The sequence below is a fragment of the Bos javanicus genome, chromosome 3 (genome assembly GCF_032452875.1).
Source record: "Bos javanicus breed banteng chromosome 3, ARS-OSU_banteng_1.0, whole genome shotgun sequence".
In the NCBI taxonomy this organism is placed as follows: domain Eukaryota; kingdom Metazoa; phylum Chordata; class Mammalia; order Artiodactyla; family Bovidae; genus Bos; species Bos javanicus.
Genome location: NC_083870.1, coordinates 49372715 through 49394440, shown reverse-complemented (window position 1 = coordinate 49394440; position 21726 = coordinate 49372715). Strand labels below are relative to the sequence as shown.

General features: G+C 37.5%; 1 protein-coding gene across 1 annotated transcript in view; it reads left to right on the top strand.

Moving 5' to 3' along the window:
* Positions 1-21726, top strand: part of ABCD3 (ATP binding cassette subfamily D member 3) — an 89421-nt gene that overhangs the window by 31518 nt on the left and 36177 nt on the right. The window contains exons 2-4 of the mRNA XM_061411142.1: positions 3768-3804; positions 10399-10497; positions 15937-16025. Coding sequence (XP_061267126.1) covers positions 3768-3804; positions 10399-10497; positions 15937-16025 — 225 coding nt within the window. The remainder of the gene's footprint in view (positions 1-3767; positions 3805-10398; positions 10498-15936; positions 16026-21726) is intronic.

Here is a 21726-nt window from a genome sequence, read left to right as displayed (position 1 = left end):
TTTGCCCATTTCTGGTCGGTTCCTGAAGGAGACATTGGGTGCCTCTTGGCATTGGCAGGTCAGTATAACGCCCTGACAGGTTTTTGCCATAAGCCGTATGAGATCACCGTGGAACCGCAGAGCAGGGCCCCTTACTTGTTTTACGCAGGGCATGCCATTCATTTACACAAGCGCACCGTAGAGTTAGTAAAGCACAGCAGAAAACATGTTCGCTAAGAGAACAAAGAACTAAAGCTCCAAGCATCCTTACCTTGTCCTGAAGGATCCCGGACGAGCCCCCAAGATGAAAGGTTGTTGTTGAATCACGCGAATACACCACGATTCTTGGCCCCCGGAGGAGAAGAATTCAATCCGGGGCCAGAGACGAGGCTTGATCGCTCAGAGCTTTTGTGTAATAAAGTTTTATTAAAGTATAAAGGAGATAGAGAAAGCTTCTGACATAGGCATCAGAAGGAGGGTAGAAAGAGTATCCGCCTGCTAGTCTTCAGCTGGGTGTTATATAGTCACTAGCAGTCTGTTAATGAAAGAAAGGAATGTCTTAAAATTCAGAATGGCACTAGGCCCCTCACCCATAAGATGCATTTTGGGATAGTCTTGGTGCCAAATGGTTTATCCTGGGCCATAAAATGATTAACTTGAATCTTGAAGAAGGGCAGATCACCATACAAATAGTTTCATTTACATAGATTAGGGGAACAATATCCATACTGGTTTGTCAAGTAGGTTCTGGGCCAAGAGGGGAACCAACTTGGAGACAGAGTTTGGGGTAAAGGCATAGTATATTAGCATAGCTTAAGATGAACATTTCCATAAGAAAAAGGCATTGATTATCTCTAGGCTCGAGAATAGCTAACTTCAGGCGAAACCAGGTGTCATTATGGCAACACAGTATTTTAAGAGAAACCTCCCTTTAAATTTGTATAGAGAAGGAAAAAAATATTGCTAGTTTGTTTCCTCCTGCTGATTAAGAGAGATAAAAATGTCTGACACTTGCAGGCTATTTCCTCCATTTAGAGACCCCTGGCCTTCCTGCCTGTTACCCTCTCATTACTTTATAATTTACCTGTCTTTTCAGTAACACGTGCATTTGATAATGTATCTATTCTGTGCGCCTCTGTTTCTTACTCTAGCAACCAAACTGTTTTTATACATCTTATCCTGGTACTTTGATTCTCTTTTCCTTCCCTCTGCCCAGGCTGAGCTATTGGGAAGGCAATGAAAAGAATTGATGTAGGACTGCCATCCAGTGTGCTGATTTATTGAGCAAGAAGAAAATAGATGAGCAGCTCCTGTCTGAACATAACATCGATTTTGATATAATAGACTGGTTTAAGGTCATCATTCACATAGTCACAAAATTAGATTAAAAATAATTTAATTCGGTTATACCCTGAGATGTAACAAAACAGCTGATGTTTAGTGACTGCTCCAAATCAGATTATAGATACCTCACCTGGTGGCTCAGCTGGTAAAGAATTCAGCCGCAATGCAGGAGAGCTGAGTTTCATCCCTGGGCTTGGAAGATCCCCTGAAGAAGGGAATGGCTGCCCACTCCAGTATTCTGCCCTGGAGAATTCCGTGGACTGTATTATCCATGGGGTCGCAAAGAGTCGGACATGACTGAGTGACTTTCACTTTCACCATTTGTGTTCATACTGGTAATATATTTTGAACACGTTGAATGCTTTTATTTAATGAATTTAATTTAGCTGCTAAGTTGATTTTTTTTGGTAGTCAAAAGAAACATAGACGAGTAGAAGACATGTCTGTTGTAGAGCCTTTCTAGTTTCATAGGATAAAAATAAAAGGAAAATACTGAATTTTTGTTAGACTTGAATCTGCCTACTAGTAGATCTTGTTTTTGGAAGTACATTAACTTCTCTCTACACTTTAGACATATGAAGTAAAAAAAGAAAAATAATCTTTATGACATATGAAGTAAAAAAAAAATGTAATCTATTAAACAGGATTCTAATATACTGCTCTCATATATCCTAAGCAATTTTTATGTGTTTATATAGCTGGTAAGGGCTTCCCTGGTAGCTCAGTCTAAAGAATCTGCCTGCAATGCAGGAGACCCAGGTTCGATTCCTGCGTCAGGAAGATCCTCTGGAGAAGGAAATGGCAACCCACTCTAGTATTCTTGCCTGGAGAATCCCATGGACAGAGGAGCCTGGCAGGCTATAGTCCATGGGGTTGCAAGAGTTGGAGATGACTTAGTGACTAAATCACATATAGCTGGTATCTTCAAAACTGAGGAAACTTTAAAAAATTCTTTAAAAATAGGAATTTAGAAAGCCTTATAAAAGGGGCTTATAATTAACTGTGCATGCTTGAACATGTGTGTGTGTGTATATATATATATATATATATATATAAAAGGCATCTTCTGAAATGGTTTTGTAGTCTCATGAAAATTTAAAAACAAATGAGCAATCCTGCAGTATAGTTGAAATTAGAAACAGTGATAATATGCCTAAGCACTTTAAAAATGATAGCATTTACTGCGTTGTAGTTGTGTGTCTTCTTGCCTTACTCAGTGACATGGTGTCCTGTAATGAAAATGTTCAATCTGCAAAACGCTGGGGCTCAACTAGGTATTGAACATAGAGGATTGGGTAATATATGACCCTTGTAGTAGAAAAGGAGATGTGCTATCCAGATTCCCCTTCAAAGAAGGGCGTATTGTCCAGCTATGAGCAGTGCGAATCACCAGGTAACCCCTTCTGCACACATCTTAGGGTCTGCCTCAGCAGCAGAGCTACCTTCTCCAAGGTCATGGTCTTGCTGGAGCAGGGTAGATTTGCTTATTGAGTTAGGAAGAGGTTTAAAAAACCCTACCATTTCATCCCGGCTCAGAGCACTAGGATGAACATTTCTTGCTTCAGGGCTTCCCACCTGGTTGGCTGAAATTTTGTTGGTGTGTATCTCAGTTTTGAGTTCTGCCTAGCTTCCTTCTTTGCCTTTCTTTCACAGATGCTGATCTCTAATAGACCTTTTGTACTCTACTTTGGAGAGACCAACCTGCAGTAGCTCCTGATTTCATGGAACTAATTTACTGGGAGGAAACATACATTAAACAAGAGATTTTAACTGTGATCAATATTATATAGAAGCATAGGGTGAGGTGGTAGTGTATATAAACAGAAGCCAAGTTTGGTTATTGGATTGTTTAGGGGAGGAAGCCTGGGTTAGTAGTCAGATCTGGGTACAAGTGGTAGATTAACTACTTTGAGTTGCATGAACCTTGGTGGTGCTACTGACTCTTCTAAGCCGGTTTTTTCATTCGTACACATAGTCTCCCATCCTTTAGGCTACTAACTGGGATCGCTCACAGGGCTGGGAAAGGATTCCCAGCAGCAAGAGAGTGAGCCTAGTACACAAATGTTTTCAGGCCCTTGTTTGTATCAGTTTGTTAATGTCATGGCCAAGCCTTGATTCAAGGATGGAAAAATAGATTCCATATCTTCATGGGAGAAATCATAGAATTCATAGAAATCATATTTGTGTGTGTATGAAAAAATTACAATGTAATGCCTGACACATGATAGTGGTAGTTAACATTTATTGAGCATTTTCTGTGAATTATAGTTAGTAAGAGGCAGTTGGACTATTGTATTTAATATATTCTGTCTCAGTATGACATGTAAAAGAAGAGACTCATTTGGAGAATTTGGTATATTCTTTTTATTTCTTAAAATAATTTTTTTATGATGGAAACAATTTGCAAATAAAGCTCTCTTGCTCTTTTTTCTTTTTCTCTGCAGTAAGAAAAATGGAAAACCACCATTACAGAACAATGAGGTAAAATTTATATCATTTACTCTTTGGGATTTCATGCATTTACTTCATTTGTTTCATTATATATTTTTGAACTAGGATAAAGTCATGGAATTTTAGGATTAGAAGGGAACTTAAGTATCATCCCAAACCCACTACATATCCTAAGATAGAAAGCCTTGATAGGTAACTTCCAGTATTTACTTGAATCTGTTCATTTGGTGGAAAGTACTACCTAGGAGACAGCTGTAACTTTGTTAGTTCAAATCCAAGGTGCAAGTAATCTTCTTTCTCTAAGATTCTATTTTGTCTTCTGTAGAGACACAGAACAAGTTTACTCTGCTTTCTCTAACAGACTCTGATGTTGTGTGAAGATAGTTGTATTTTCTGAATCTTTTTTTTCCCCCCATGCTAAGCAGTTCTCATTCTTTCAAGTGTTTCTCAGGTAACATGGTTTCTGATTGTTCTTAATTATGTATACATTCCTCTGGATCTGTATTAGTTACTTCCTCCAGACACTATGTTTAGGATAAAATATCGTTGTCCAGAAATGGTCTGACTAGCATGGAATGCATCTGCACTATTACATCTCTTGATATGAATACCATATTGCTAAAATTCAGCCTAAAGTTGCTTTTACTTTTTTAGCCATTACTTCTGTTTACATTAAGTGGAGTTTATGGTAAATTGTAAGCTTGAGGTATCTTTCTGATGAACAGCTCTTTTAACAGACACCTGTATTCATCAGTTATTTCTTTTTTTGGGTAACAGTTTTATTGAGATGTAATTCATATACCATAAAATCCATCCATTTAAGTGTACAATTTAGTGGTTTTAATATGTTTACAGAGGTATACAGCCATCACCACTATCTAATTTTAAAAAAATTTCAATTCCTTATGAAGAAATTCCACACCCATTAGTAATCATTCCTCATTACCCTCTCCTCCTGTCCCTTGGTAACCACTGAGCCACTGGTCTCTGTTGATTTCCCTATTTTGGACATTTCATATAAATAGAATCATGTGGTAATATTTGGCATTTTGTGACTGGCTTCTTTTATTTAACATGATGTTTTTAGGGTTCATATGTGTTGTTGAATGCATCAGTACTTCATTTTTTTTTTTTTTAATTGCTGAATTGTAATCCCCTGGTGAAGGAAATGGCAACCCATTCCAGTATTCTTGCCTGGAAAATCCCGTGGACGGAGGAGCATGGCAGGCTATAGTCCATGGGGTCATAAAGAGTTGGATACAACTGAACGACTTCACTTTACTTCACTTCATTTCATTGTTTAGATATACCGCATTTGTTTAACCATTAGTTGTGGGAAATTTAAGTGGTTTCCTCCTTTTTGATCATTATGAATTATGCTGCTATGAACTTTCATGCATTCATGTACAGGTTTTCATATGGACATGTGGACATATGTTTTCATTTCTCTTGGGTGTATACCTAGGAGTAAAATTTCTAGGTCATGTGGGAACTCAGGTTGTTGCTTTTAGATAAACATTAAGTCAACCTGCAGGGTCTATGCTGCTGCTGCTGCTAAGTCGCTTCAGTCGTGTCTGACTCTGTGTGAACCCATAGACGGCAGCCCACCAGGCTGCCCCGTCCCTGGGATTCTCCAGGCAAGAACACTGGAGCGGGTTGCCATTTCCTTCTCCAATGCATGAAAGTGCAAAGTGAAAGTGAAGTCACTCAGTTGTGCCTGACTCTTAGCGACCCCATGGACTGCAGCCTACCAGGCTCCTCTGTCCATGGGATTTTCCAGGCAAGAGTACTGGAGTGGGTAGGGTCTATACTACTAGTCTATTCTATAATATATGTATTCTGTTGCTGTAATTTTTTTTTCTTTTTGGCCACACTACACGGCCTTCAGGATCTCAGTTGCCTGATCAGGATATAAACCAGGGCCATGGCAATGAAAGCCCGGAATCCTAACCACGAGGCCACCAGGGAACTCCTAGTGTAATTTTGAATATAATTCTAACACCTAATGTGTTAGGTGGAAGGTATTATGTACAAATTTAATTTGTCTTCTCTTTCTCACAATTGCTGATAGTATTGTCTAGGTTAGGACAAGAAAATTCCTCTGTGGCATCTCTTAATCTTTTGTTTTTTTGGTTACAGTTTATTTAGCTGTGACTATATCCAACTGTCACAAAATCTGGTCTGTATTTCTCCATTAAGGCCACGATAGTTTTATAAGAAATATCAAATTCCTTTTATTGAGTCATTCTGTCACCATGTATTGATTGAGCACCTCATGTATGCCTGGCATTGGTCTGGTTTTGTGTGTATAGCAGTTAGAAAAGTTCCTACCATCATGGAGCTTATGTCAGCTAATATACTAGTACGATATTCTTGTCAAACAACAAAATTAGAAGGGTTTGATGTGACTCATTCCTAGTAAACTTCTGCTGGCTTCTTGTGATTAGAGTCTCTTGGGTCTTCCTGAGCCCTCATATTAATATCTGTTCTCTGCATATCCTGGATATTGATATCAAATTGCTGCTCTTTAGTTTCCATAGTCTAAAAAATGGGACATTTTATGCTTATCTTGTTATTTCCATCTTCATAGTCTCTCATATGTAAGTTATACCTGAGTCTTCAAAGCTTAGTTATCTTAGTTATATCACTCTCTGTATACCACCATATCTGCAAGTTTTAGGACATGACTGAAACTATTCAGTACATCAGTATTTGTTCACACATTTTAAAATTCTTCCTATTTTTTGTATATTCTAAAAAACATCTACTTGTTTGCTACTTGTATAGTATAAGCAAGATAAATTTAGTTTTAGAACAAATGGTTGGCAAAAAAAGGTTTAAGACAGTGTACATATTGGTACCACATTTGTAAAATTTATAAGAAGTGCACACACGGACATATTGGTAAGATACGTGCCAAATGTTAATAGTTGACTTCTCTAAATGGTAGGTATAGGCTCTGTTTTTGCATGTCAGAATTTTCTAGTTTTTCTACAGTGAATGTGTCTCTTATGAGGGGAAGCAATTAGAATTTTTTTCATTGAAATTTTTAGTCTTTGGTAGGATGGGTTGAGATGAGATAATTTTCATAAGACATGAGATTTAAGGAGAAAAAATTTTAGAGAAGAGTATAAAAAGAGTGTTGACTTTAAAATATTAATTCTTTTAATTTTGATGTAATACACAGGATATAAAATTCAAAATATGTAAAGGTAACTCTGTGCTGGGTTTGGCATTTAGCATTCCCATGCATATTTTTATCCTTTTGAGGTATGTGTATAGCTCCATAAACACTATGGGTAGAATTATTTTGCTTATTGGAAACTTTTATAAATCAAATCATTGTATTTATTGTTCTACTTTTTTTTCAGCATATTGTTTTTTTAAGATCCATATAGACCTAGTTAATTTAACCACTCTGTAGTATTGTCTTGTATAAATATGAGCTGCTTCCTTTTCTGCAATTGTATAGAATCTTCACTGCATAAATTTGCCATGATTTATATAGTATCTCATAATTGATGCACATTTAGGTTTTTAATTTTATAGTATTATAAAACAGTATATGAGTTTTTTCATTTTTTATGTATTTAAGCATATGTGCAGGAATACCTCTAGGATAAGTTTCTGAAAGTAAATTTGCTGGATTGTTTTACCTATGACAGTGAGTATACATTGTACATTTTGATGGATACAACATATTAGCTGATTTACAGTTTCTCTAACAATATACAGAGGTGCTTATACTTTGTCAGTACCCTATGACCTTTTATTTGCTATTTCAAGCATGTGTCTTTTTTGTCAACTCTAGTTCATGTCACCTTTCTAAGTTGGTTGACACATCAATAGAATCTCATTGCCCTTTGGCATTGTTGCCTCCTGAATGTCAGGGACATATATATATATATATTTTTTTTTTTTTTTTTCTGAATGCCTTATTACTTTAGCTTCTTAAATGGTCTTTAATGTTTTTTTCCCCCTATGATTTGCATGTCAGATTAAAAAATTACTGGGAAGTTTATAGGTGGGAGAAGTCAATTGTGAATTTAAAATGAATTCTTAGAAGAGACTTGTAGTGTTTATGAGCTGTACTGTCTCTGTAGTTATTTGTATTTAGATGGGTTTCAGGTATGAATTTTATTATGTGTCAGGAATGGTAGAGCACCTTGATATTTCTTCAGCCTTTCTGAGTCAGCCCTCCAGTCCAGGTGTCTGGTGTTTCCTCATTTTTGGGAGTATATAGTTGCCTTCATGGATTCAAGTTTAACAAAAATAATAAAGTCAGCTTTCAGACAGCATAAGAAATAGGAGCAGTGACAATAGGAACAGGAGAAAAAGAGGAGGGGAAGTTATACACCAGGTAAAGTGCTAATTACATACCAGGTGCTTCACTGTTACTTTCTTATAACTTTTTTTTTTAAACCTTCCTCATGGTTTGCCCTAGATCCTTTCTTTAGAGCAGCTAGAAATAGTAGTCCTTTGTTTAAATCAGAGGTGGTCATTTTATCTTGAAATTATTCTAAGGCTCAAGCTAGAAATGGAGAAGGTATTGACTACAGGTGGGATGAAGTGAGGTTGGGAGGCAGTTTAACTTTTTCTTTTTAAGGCAGTTGATGTTATATTGCTTTCTCTTTATTCTTCCTATACTTAGTTTGTGAGGGGGGTGTGAAAGGAGAGATTTAGGTTGAAGTTGTAAAGTTTGGCTTGAGGAGAATAGACTAGCTAGAGTGAATCGACTGTGAATAGGGCATTTTAAGTTTTGCTCACGAGTGTATCCCTATGATTTAGAACAACGCCTGGGACCAGGTAAATATTGAATGAATGAATGCATATACATGTGAATGGAGTAGACTTTGGCCTGTGACTCAGTAGGATGAGGTTTATAACCGTTAGAAGTTTGGAAAGACCTGAACTTTGTTCCAGAGGAATCAAAGGTACATGATAAGTTGATTCTTATCCAGTTATTTCTGTCTTAGTCTTTCTGACCTAACTCCGCACATTCAGTGCCTTCATGTTTTAGTCTACAATTCTGTAAGCTATGCAGTGACTGTTTATTAGGATTATATATATAAAGCACTTAGTACAGTGTCTAACATGTGGATGGTAGCTTATTATTTTAATTTAGTTTACAGACTACTCACAAGGTTTAATAAGATATTAATTTAATTAAAGCACATTTATAACAAAGTTTGTTTAATAGAATTTACTATACCATGGCTATTTGTTTATCATGGGCATAGTATCAAGAGCATAGTAGTTAGTAAATAAGTGAGCAGAGATTATGGGAGTTGGGGAAAAGAGCTAAATTGAGGATGAGGTCCTTCTGGGGAGTCTTGCCAGTTCTGATAAGTTTCTTCTGCCCGTTCTTCCAGACAGCCCAAAACTAATAAGGTAAATAATGTCCACTATACCCAGTGCACATCACTTTTTTCTTATCCTTGCAAGTGGTTTGTATCTAGGTTTTCATGGACCAGTGGCAATGAAGAAATGTCTGAGAGTAGTCTCTGTAGCTCAGATGGTTAAGAATCTGCTTGCAATGCGGGAGACCTGGGTTCAGTCCCTAGTTTGGGAGGATCCTCTGGAGAAGGGAATGGCAATCCACTCCAGTATTGCCTGGAGAATCCCATGGAAAGAGGAGCCTGGCAGACTACAGTCGGTGGAGTCGCAGAGAGTTGGACACGACCGCGTGACTAACACTACTAGTAGGATGGCTTACTGCTCTTAACTGTCTTCAGTGGTTCCCCTCCGCACTGCCAGTGAACTCTGAATCCTGCCTGTGGCTTCAGAGCTCTGTTCTTCGGGGCCCTGCCCACCCCTTCTTCTCTCCCCTTGTTTCCTCTGCTCTGTCATCTCGTGCTTCAGCGTGCACACCAGCTTTATTCCTGAACTGGGTTTTGTGCCTGGTGTTGCCCGTGCTTTACTGCCCTCACCCAAAGGGATCTTTCTTCTCATACTTTTCTGAAGTCATTCTTTTTCTCTTGACCCTGCCTGGACTATCTGTAATAACTTGGTTATTGGTTTATTTTTATCTGTGTTTCCCCTGCTAGAATGTGAACTGAATGAGTAAGGGAACCTTGTCTGTCTTTGAATTCTTAAGGAAGAGAGTGCACATTAGAAATGCTAAATGATAAATCTAGGAATCCAAACGTTTCCTGTACTTGATAGAAGGAAAATTCCTGCTCAAGATTTTTTAAAAATTCTGTTGTTAATCAGGAAGTGGATAATGAACAAACAGTAAGTACCTGACCATTTCTTAGTTGTCCTCTGACCTCATCTTCTACTGCTGTCTCTTGCTCACAGGTCCAGCCAGATTGGCCATTTTGTTGTTAAATGGGCTTTCACCTTGGTATATGGCCCGTACTGTTTCTTCTGTTTGCAGTGTTCTTTTTCCATATATTTTCTGAAGTTTCAGAACTTATCTCCTCCTTTTTCAGTTTTTGGTAATATCTTATTTTCTTGAAAGCATGTTTGAATATGAAGAACAGTATAGGACTATATTCTTCAAATACTGTATCCATCTTGATAGTTGTTTATATTGACTTAGATGAAACATGGTTTTAAAATCTTATTTGTTATAGCTATTTAAAAAGCTTTCTTTCTTTCTTTCTTTCTTTTTTAACGTAGAAAGAGGGGAAAAAAGAGCGAGCTGTGGTGGACAGGGTGTTTTTTTCAAGGCTCATGCGAATTCTGAAAATCATGGTACCTAAAACATTTTGTAAAGAGGTAAGTCTTATGAAATTATTGCTTTATGAAACTGTTCACTGTTCACCTTTAATGGTTACATGAGGTCAGAACAACAGAATTATAAAGCCTTTGTTCTGCTACAGGTCAAATATCACTATTGTTCAGTGCCAGTTTTTAAATGATTTTCTATTGCTTGTGAAATATTATTTTATTATATTTTATGTGAAATACTGGAGTACTTCAGTACAGCTATCCTAAATGGTGTTGCTTTATTATATTGAAGACAAGATTAAATTTAGAAAGATCTTTTTATTACATTAAGATGTTAACAAGTAACATTGATACGAAATATGTTTGAAGGTTGCTTTTTCATATTTGATTTAATGTTTTTAAGATACCTGAATTCCTTATTTTTAGGAAGTGAACTGGTTGTCAGAATAAAGTTTTATTATTCTTTCCTTTGCCCTTCTATCAAGATTATCTTTGTCACTATTTATTATTCTTAATGATTAAAAAATAAAATAATACTGTGTTCTCCATCTTTAATTACCTTACTATTCTCCTTTTGTACAACTGGAAATATTATCACCTTTAACTCTTTCTCCTCTCCATACATACCTGTCATCCTTTTAGTCACTGGTGTCTGCTAATTTTTCTTTCTGAATATTCTTACCTAGATACTACAGTATTTTTAAATTAGCCTCATTTCAAAGAATCTCTCCTTTTAAAATCTTTTCTGCCAAATTTGTCTTCTTCAAACATAATTGTTTCCTACTCTTCACATTTTAAAAATCATTAGCCTTATAATCTAGTGACATCAAGAAAGGGGTAAGACATTAAGAAAGGGGTAAGACATTAAAGCACTGTAATTCTCAGAGAAAAGACACATTCCTCCGTACACTGGGCTTGCTCTCCTTCCCCTCACTTAGCATCGTGTCTTGTTGACTCTACCCATAAGAAACTCTAAAAAGTAATGTAATAACATTTGTTTTTTTCCTGATTAGATAGAGATAATGTGTGTTTAGATAGTATCACCAACTCAGCGGACATGCATTTGAGCAAATTCCAGAAGATGGTGAAGGGCAGGGAAGTTGGTGTGCTGCAGTCCAGGGATCACAAAGAGATAGACACGCCTTAGTGACTGAACGACAGTATGTGTTTTGTGGAGGAAAGTTGGATATGCACTTTTTAAATCTGCTTCATCCCTTACATTTTAAATGTTTTTTTTCCCCCAAGTATCCTTGAGTTTCTCTTTGATTAGTCCCTTACTTTCCTTTTATACTGTTCTCCATTACTTAGATTATTGTAATCTCTTAATCGGTCTTCGTTTCTAACTAGTCTTTCTTTCTGAAACACTTACAAGGACATTTGGGTTCTTTTATCTTGTAAATCACCACCTGACTTTGCTTTGCTTTTCAATATTATTTACTTATAAGATTCTTCGCTGTTTTATAGCCAGGCCCTGTGTTCTCAGTTTTTAATGACACCATGTTTATGACAACACCCACAACAAAAAATATGTTTTGAAAATAGCTTAATGCTCACTATCTTCTTTGTGAAGGCGCCCCATGTGTCTTCAGGGATAGTTAATTGTTTCCTCATTCCACAACCTACCTGACTTTGACGAATCTTTATTTAAAATATAAGCTTCACTGGAAGGATTTGTGTTACATGTCCCCCTCCCCCTCCATCACTTTATAGCTTAACGTTCATTTAACCTTTTAGCAGGGGTTTGCTGAATATAAAATGAATGTGAGACTTTGGATAGATCAGCCTAACTTGGCCAACCTTCCAGTTCTGTCAAGGTGTATCCATGCCACAGAACCATTTTATGAATCATCTTTGAGAGACAGAAAAATCCAAGCTTAACCCCAGTTCAAGAAAGTGAAGTAAACTCCAGTAGAAATCACAGATAATTAGACGTAGAGATCGAGATTATGGAATAGATAGAAATACTGCATATGAATATATGGAAGTTCATCTATATCATGAGGTGAGGGACTGCCTAGATCAGGTTGATCTTTAGTTTCTGACATATTCTACAAACCCAGGAATGGAATTATGGTGATTCTAAGGACATCTTTTGCACAAAAATACATTTCTGGATGGTCAGTAGTCAAAAGTTTACTAGATTTTGCTAAAGTGAGCCAAATAAACTTGGTAGTTATTTTGAGAATAAGCAAAAGTACATAAAATAAAGGAAAATATAAACTGTCTTTGTCTAATGTTACCTTTATTCCTCAAATGATTAATTTAGGAGTGAGACTGTATTTAAGGTCTGAACTAAAAGTTAGCATTATAGTTAGAGTGTCATCTACCGAGGGCATTTATTAAAAATCAATGGGTTCTTCTGTTGTCAGTTTAATACCTAACTTTGAGGTGGTGGGACCAGGTAGGAAGATGGTACCCTTCCTGCCAGCCAACTCTGGGAAACGTTGGGGGAGCAGCTGTCACAACTCAGTCCCATAGACTCTTTTTTGACGTTGTTTTCTTTCTTATGGATTCATTTGTTACTTCTGTGTTTTTCACTCCCTGCCTTGTCTTTGACATTTTTAGTACCTTCACCTTTTTTGAAAACAAGATTTGTTTGCAAAAATTGCAGAAGTCGTAGATGCATTTGCCCCTCAATTCTGTAAATTCAAAATCAAACACTTTATCCAGCAAACATTTCCCCTGCCATACCCCTCCTCTCTGACGTTAGCATCTGTGTTGCTGTATATATTCTTCCAATTTAGAAAGATTAAGGTCGGCTTTGAGTGGGTGTGTGTGGGAATTAGAGACTGGAGTGTAGATTCTTGCCCCGCACACAAGACAGTTACTCCTCACCAGCACCTCAGTCTCTCATCTCCTCAGTAATCTATCTCTCCCAGCATTGCTTAAGTAATGTTCTTTAAACAACAGTTTTTAATATTTTGTTCAAGCTGAAAGCTTGCAGTAGTTTTTTAAGCTCTGCTGGATATGATAATTCATGTGGTTTTAATCTATTTTTTATTCTCCATTAAATCTTTTTTTTTTTAACTCATAATCCTCATTCTCTTTTTGGTTTACTTGGTTTATTTGATGTATTTCTAATGTCATAACCCTCTTTTGTTACTTCACACCTTCCAATTTGCTACTTACTGCAAGAAGCAATGCAAATATACTTACTTACATTGGTCTGTTTTCTTGTTGTGTGTAAATCTTGCCTTAATAACTAAATTGAAAGCCCTGCTTGGGCAGGGGCACTGCCTATTAAAGGTTTTCCTAACAAATTGAACCAAATTTATTCTACTTAAGCAAAATTTTAGTCTTCAGTATTTGTTGATAACTGTATGTTGGTAGTTGTCATTTTTCTTTATTAGAGTCGCATGTTCAAAACATAGGACAATCACAGTACAATGTAATCTAGGTAGTCTAGGTTATACTGCTGGTTTCTGTCATTGATTATGTGAAGGCAAATCATTGACCTGCCTAGGATTCACTTTTTAATGTAATTCTGGTTAACGGTGACCTTCAAGAGGGTTTACACCAAAGGGACCGTCCCCTCCTAGTGCCCCCATCCCTGTAGGGACCCCTCTGACCCACACCTCTGCAGGAAGCCCTCCCAACACTAGCAGGGACTTGTGTTTCAGTCTTCTGTGGGATTGCTACCCCTTTCCTCTGAGTCTTCAGTTCAATTCAGGTCAGTCACGTCTGACTCTTTGCAACCCCATGGACTGCAGCACACCAGGCCTCCCTGTCCATCACCAACTCCCGGAATTTACTCAAAGTCCTGTCCATTGAGTTGGTGATGCCATCCAGCCATCTCATCCTCTGTTGTCCCCTTCTCCTCTCGCCTTCAGTCTTTCCCAGCATCAGGGTCTTTTCAAATGAGCCAGCTCTTCGCATCAGGTGTCCAAAGTACTGGAGTTTCAGCTTCAGCATCAGTCCTTCCAATGAACATTCAGGACTGATTTTCCTTTAGGATGGACTGATTTGATCTCCTTGCTGTCCAAGGAACTCTCGAGAGTCTTCTCCAACACCACAGTTCAAAAGCATCAATTCTTCAGTGCTCAGCTTTCTTTATAGTCCAACTCTCACATCCAAACATGACCACAGGAAAAACCACAGCCTTGACTAGACGGACCTTTGCTGGCAAAGTAATGTCTCTGCTTTTTAATATGCTGTCTAGGTTGGTCATAACTTTCCTTCCAAGGAGTAAGCGTCTTTTAATTTCATGGCTGCAGTCACCATCTGCAGTGATTTTGGAGCCCAAGAAAATAAAGTCTGCCACTATTTACACTGTTTCCCCATGTATTTCCCATGAAGTGATGGGACCGGATACCATGATCTTTGTTTTCTGAATTTGGAACTTTAAGCCAACTTTTTCACTCTCCCCTTTCACTTTCATCAAAAGGCTCTTTAGTTCTTCGCTTTCTGCCATAAGGGTGGTGTCATCTGCATATCTGAGGTGATTGATATTTCTCCTGGCAGTCTTGGTTCCAGCTTGTGCTGCATCCAGTCCAGCGTTTCTCATGATGTACTCTGCATAGAAGTCTTGGTGTGTGCAAAGTTTTGTTTGTGCCCTCCCTAGACTTCCCTGGTGGCTCAGACGGTAAAGCGCCTGTCTACGATGCGGGAGACCCGGGTTCGATCCCTGGGTTGGGAAGATCCCTTGGAGAAGGAAATGGCAATCCACTCCAGTACTATTGCCTGGAAAATCCCATGGACAGAGGAGCCGGGTAGGCTACAGTCCATGTGGTCGCAGAGAGTCGGACACGACTGAGCGACTTCACGTTCACATTCCCAAGACTGGAATCTCTGTTTCCCGCAGTCCTGTGGAAGTCTTGTGATCAAATACCACTGGCCATCAAGGTCAGATACCCTGGGGATTCCTAATCCCTTTGTTAGATCCCCAGGCTGGGAAGCCTGACGTGGGGTTCAGAACCTTCACAACAGTGGGAGAACTTCTTTTGGTATTTTTCTCCAGTTTATGGATCACCCACTTGGCGGGTATGGGCTTTGATTTTATCACGATTGTGGTGCCCCTCCTACCATCTTGCTACAGTTTCTCCCTTGTCTTTGGACGTGGGGTGTCTTTTTTTGGTAGGTTCTATCATCCTCCTGCCGATGGTTGTTCAACAGCTACTTGTGATTTTGGTGTTCTCGCAGGAGGAGATGAGGGCACATCCTTCTACTCCACCATCTTGAGCTGGAAGCACTTTTTAATTCTGGATGAAAAAGATTAACTGATCTACAAGGCCTTTTCCATTTGTAATATATATTTAAACTTCTTTCAAAATTATATTGATGTATGGCAGAACCAATACAATACTGTAATTAACCTCCAATTAAATAAATTTATATTAAAAAAAATTACCTATCAGTAAAATGTCAGCCAACTACAGTAAAGGTAGAGTAAAGCTTTGGATTTAGAAACCAAAAATCTTTATCAAAGTAATGTTTCTTTTAACTTTCTAAAATGCACTTAATTAATTTACTCTACCTGGTTTATTTTAGACAGGTTACTTGATACTTATTGCTGTTATGCTGGTGTCTCGAACATTCTGTGACGTTTGGATGATTCAAAATGGGACGCTCATTGAAAGGTACTTTTCATCTTCCTCCTTTTTTGTATGAAATACTAACTTGTGTCATATTTAAGCATTATCTTAAGCAAGAAATAGATTCTAATTAGGTATAAATAACGTAAGTCAGATTATGTCTTTGTTCATTTATTTAGTAGATATTGATTGATTGTCTCCCTTGTGCCATAGGCAGAGATAAGGATGTACCTGTTAGTGAACAGGAGAGACCCTAGCAGAGCTGGCAGTTTATAGAGGGTCAGAGACAAGTAAATGGAAAATTATGGGACACCCTGGTGGTCCAGTGGTTAAGACTCTGTGATTCCACTGCAGGGCCAGTGATCTGGTTCCTGGTTGGGAACTAAGATCCTACGTGCTGTGTGACATGGCCAAAAAGAAAAAAAAAAAAAAAAGGGGATGTGCTGTATATTAAATTCTGTAATGGAAACTTAAGTCACCAAATTGGATGTCTGATATTAATGAGATAATGTGAGGAAAATATCAAAGCATTTCAGGGAATAATGTTGTGAATGTTTATTAAACAAAAATTATAAGGCATTTCCTTCAGTTTCTGAAGTTAGTGCTTTGTGTATATTTTTTATAGTCTTTGTACATATTATATTATTAATTGCTGTAATAGATGACTTTGAATTTAAAAACAAAAATAACAGTTGTGATATTAACTTTTATCTGTAAATGAAGGGTTTATTCCTTGTGATAATACCAATTTGAATGTCAGTAAAAAATTTTTTCTTGAAATTTTGTTTCTTGGCATGTAGTATTTTATCAGAAAATTTCTTAAAACATTTAAGATAACTTTTTAAATGACAGTACTTAAAATTTTTAAATGCTCCCAAATTTTGAAGGTTTTTTTTTTCTTTGACATCCTTGATTCCTGATTTAAGAGGATTTGTAGGAGAGGAAGAATGTTTTATGCAGATATTTTCTGACTCCTGTCTCTAGGAAAACTAAGAAGGTTGTCTGCATGGGAGTAAGGCCCCAACCACAGATCTCTGAATGTGTAAATTCCACATGCCTTAGAATACGTGTATGGGTGTCCCGGGGCTTTCCTAGTGGCTCAGATGGTAAAGAATCCACCTGCAGTGAAGGAGACTTGGGTTCAATCCCTGGGTTGCGAAGATCTCCTGGAAAAGGGAATGGGCTACCTATTCCAGTATTTTTGCCTGGAGAATTCCGTGAACAGAGGAGCCTGGCAGGGTAGTCAATGGGGTATAGATGCCAGTATTCAATTCAGAATTCCCTGAATCCTTTGGTTAGCCCCATGGCTTTTTATTTTAATCAAGATAATGTATGGATAGCTTAAGAAGTAAAACGTGAATATAGTTTAATATCAAATAACCTTACAGAACTTAATCACAAAGCCATCGATCCTCTGTGATTCCTGGAGCCACCTGCCTTCTGTTTTTACTGTTTCATCTCTTACTTTGTCTGCATTTCTTTGTAACATACTTACATTGCTGTCTCTAGATTTTCAGTTTTAGACACTATGTGTGTATTTCTTTATCTCTTAGAAGAGGAGAGTTAGCTCTCTTACAGTCCTACGTGTGTCCATGCTCATTCTCTCAATGTTGTACCACAGTTTTTTGTTCAATCAAAATTTATTGTTTACATAATTTTGATTATTATTTACAGCTGAGCCACATGCTCTTCTTTGGTAGTTTCTTTTACATACAACGTTTTGTTTTTCCTGCCATTTATAAACTGCAGGTTTTTGTGTACATTAATTTTTTGCCTACTTAACTAATTCAGCTCAAGCGTATTCTCAACACTTTAAAATCTCAATTTTGTAATATGCCACACACATCAGATAACTTACTGATTTTTATTTCTATTACCATCCCTCCCCATACCTCTTGTTAGTTTTCTGTCTTCCTGCTCTCATCAGGATTGATTGTGCTTTAGCTCCACTAAATAGCAGTCATGTTTGAATTTACTTTTATCATGATCTTAGGAATTTTTTTCATCTTCCTCTCCTGCATTGAATAACTCGTGTCTTCTGGATCTTTGGTTTTCCTCTTCCTCAGTTTACTTTGTCTTTTTGGCAGATGCAATCTTCTTCTGAGAATAGGTTACAAGGGAAGTAAAATTTTGGGACCTTGTAGGTCTGATAAAGTCTTCTGTTCTCACACTTGGTTGGTAATTTAGCTTTATTTATGCATTCTAAATTAGAAATCACTTTTTGTCAGAATGTGGAAAGCATCACCCTATTGTCTTCTATAGGGCTCTGTGGTTCTCAACCCTGGCTGCAGAATAATTAGACTCATCTGGGGAATTTTGAGAACTACTAATGCCTGGGCCTACCCCTCGGGATTCTGATTCAATTAGTTATTCCTTTTTTGAAGCATCCCAGGTGATCCTACTGTGTAGCCAAGGTTAGAAACTACTGATCCAGTTTCCACATTGGATGTTAGGCCCATTCCTGTGCTGGTTGCCACCCTTAGTAGCAGATCTGCTTTTACCCCCCTTTGGAAGCTTTATTATTTCTTTATTATTGATTCTGTATTGCTAGGGTTTAGGCATTTCACTGAATGTTAGTGTGAATTTTTTTTTGCATTCCTTGTCTTTGTGACCCTTTCAGTCTCATTCTTCATTCCAAAGTAATTTCTTGTGTTTTTAAAAAAGTTCTTCCTCTCCATTTTTTTTTCTTTACTTTTTCTGGAATTCTTACTAGTTGAGTGTTGGACTTCCTGGACTGATCATCTGACTGTAATTTCTCTTCTATATACATCTCTGACATTTTATTGTATATTCGAGGAGATTTCTTTTATCATCCAGTGAATTTTTGTTTTATTTCCAAGTATTGTCTTTTTGTATGAATGTTCATTTTTGGTGGTAGTCATTCTTTCAAGTCTTTGACTTTCACTGTCCTTTGTTATTCTGATCTTTGTCATTCATGTTAGAGCTTTCCTCAAGCAGTCACTCTTGGCTATGTATTCATATTTAACTTGTCAGAAGCCAAGTTGTGGGATTGTTGATTGTCTGGTGTCCCTGAAGGGGATTTGTAGGGAGAGTCTGGCCAGTTTGTGTGTGTGTGTCCCAGTGAGAAATCTTCTAAAGAATCCTAAGAAATCTAAAGAATCCTGAGAAGTAAAGCATTAATATAATTGAAGTATTTGTTTATTGCTGCTAGCACATCAACTTTAGCTAGATCAGTTTCATTGCTAATTTCTCTTTCTGTGAGCTTTGTGCACAAGTAATTTGAGTCCTTTGTATAATTAATATAGAGAAGACTTATATGTCCTTTTACAAACTATAGAATTTTATATATTTTTCCTTTGGCTTTACTTATTATTTAACTGCCATATCTATTAATAAAAATAGGCTTCCTAACTATAGTGTTATTAATTACCTGTGGCAAAAATAACAGGTTACATCCACTGTGAACATTATATTAGATATGTATGTAGAATATGTCACATGATACATATAAAGAACCCTGCACAATCATGGTATAGTATAGAAGATTATTTTTAAAAGGTTTTTCCCTTTTATTCAGATTTTGTGATTTCATGTTTTTGTAACCTAAAAGAATAATTTTTAATTTTCTAAACTAGGGATTTCCAACTTTAATTAAATAGATGCTTATTTTAATTTTCTCAAAGACTGAATGCTCTAGAGAAAATGCATTACTAAGAGTAGTTCAGTTCAGTCACTCAGTCGTGTCCGACTCTTTGCGACCCCATGAACTGCAACACACCAGGCCTCCCTGTCCATCACCAACTCCCAGAGTTTACTCAAACTCATGTCCATTGAATCGGTGATGCCATCCAACCATCTCATCCTCTGTCATCCCCTTCTCCTCCTGCCCTCAATCTTTCCCAGCATCAGGGTCTTTTCCAATGAGTCAGCTCTTCGCATCAGGTGGGCAAAGTATTGGAGTTTCAGCCTTAACATCAGTCCTTCCAATGAACACCAGGACTGATCTCCTTTAGGATGGACTGGTTGGATCTCCTTGCAGTCCAAGGGACTCTGAAGAGTCTTCTCCAACACCACAGTTCAGAAGCATCAATTCTTCAGCACTCAGCTTTCTTTATAGTCCAACTCTGACATCCATACATGACTACTGGAAAAATCATAGCCTTGACTAGACTAAGAGTAGGTGGTGCATTAATTGGTGATGATAGATAAGAGGAAATTATTGTGTAGCATGAGCCAGCTTATAATTCTGCCAGAGTAATCAACTTGTTAGGTATTCAGTTTTAAAATTTAGTTACGAGATGTAGAAAAAGTAAGAAAACAAAAAATTTTAAGAGTTTTAAGAAGCATATTATTTTCCTGTAATTTAAACTTGCAGAGGTGTTGCAAGAATAGTACAAGGATCTCCTTATTGTGGACTTAAAAAATTACTCCTAACCTAAAAGCTGAGAGTTATGTTTTATTCAGTGGGAATTTTTAGGACTTCAAACCTGGGAGACAGCATCTCTAGTGGCGCAGAGAGAACTGCTCCAAGGAGGCGAGGGGAGGAGCCAGGTTCTATAGAAGTTTTGCAGCAAAGGGCAGGTAGTCTGAACATCAAGAGGTTATTGTTACTTAAAGAAAACCAAATATCCCAAGTTAAGGAATTTAGCTCTTTTTTATGTATGGGAAAATGCAAGAGTCTGGGCTCACAGAAATTCATCATTCCTTTAACATGCACCTCATCTATCTGGGGCCAGTGTTCTGCTTTCACATCCTGAGCCTCCTTTCCTCAGAGCTCATTGAGGGAGCAGCTGCAGTCTGATGGCTGCTAGATGGCAGGTATTCTTTCCTTCCTGAGTACCCTCAGGGCTCAGCAGCTTAACCATCTGTGGTGGCTTCAGTTGCTGATGACTGTGACATCCTTTGTTTACTGATATGACAGGAAATATTCCATTTCTCGTTATATTCTTAACATAACACTCATGGGTTCTAAAGCAGTTGTTTTAAAGTTAATTGTTGAGGTCAGGGGTTTTGAGCACGAGCCACCCATTCTCCTTGCTTGACCTTGCAATAAACCTTTCTCTGCTCTAAAAATTAAAAAAAGTTAATTGTTAACTTTCTCCTGAATGTTTTTGAGCTTCTGCTGTGCATGAGATATTTGATATTTGGTCAAACTTAAAGTTCTAAGATACTGTGAATTCGTAATATAAAACAATTTGATCTGAAAAAGTAACACGTTTCTTTAACCTGCTACTAAAGCTACATTGTAAGTTTGTCTTTTCCATTTTGACTCTTCCAAAGTGTGTTTAGATTCATATACACTTCTGCTAAAATAGAGTCTCAAAGAGACTTGTTATGATCCTTGATGTGCTTAATTTTAGTATCCTTTATAACTGATGTCTTTGGAACGGGGCAAATTTTAATAGCATAGGTAGAGGTTGACAGTTCTATGATACGGAAGGTAATCCTTCATATCTTGTTGCTGTTGCTAGAGAGGAAGAAATTTTCCTGTACTCTCCTGGGTTTTTCTGGCTGATCTAAGAATTAAATTGACATGAGACAGATTAACAGGAGAAAATGAAACAAAAGTTTAATAACATATATACATGGGAGAGACCCTGGAGAACTTAGTAACTCTCCAAAATGGCCAAAGCCCTCATCTTAAAGACCATCTTCAGCTAAAAACAGAAGAGGGTGTTAGGGGTAGTGGTTTGGGGCTTTACAGGGGAGACAAGCAATTTACATGAAGACGGAAAAGTAAATGTTTGGTAAACAAATGTTTGTTGGGCCTTGTGGCCCAGACTTA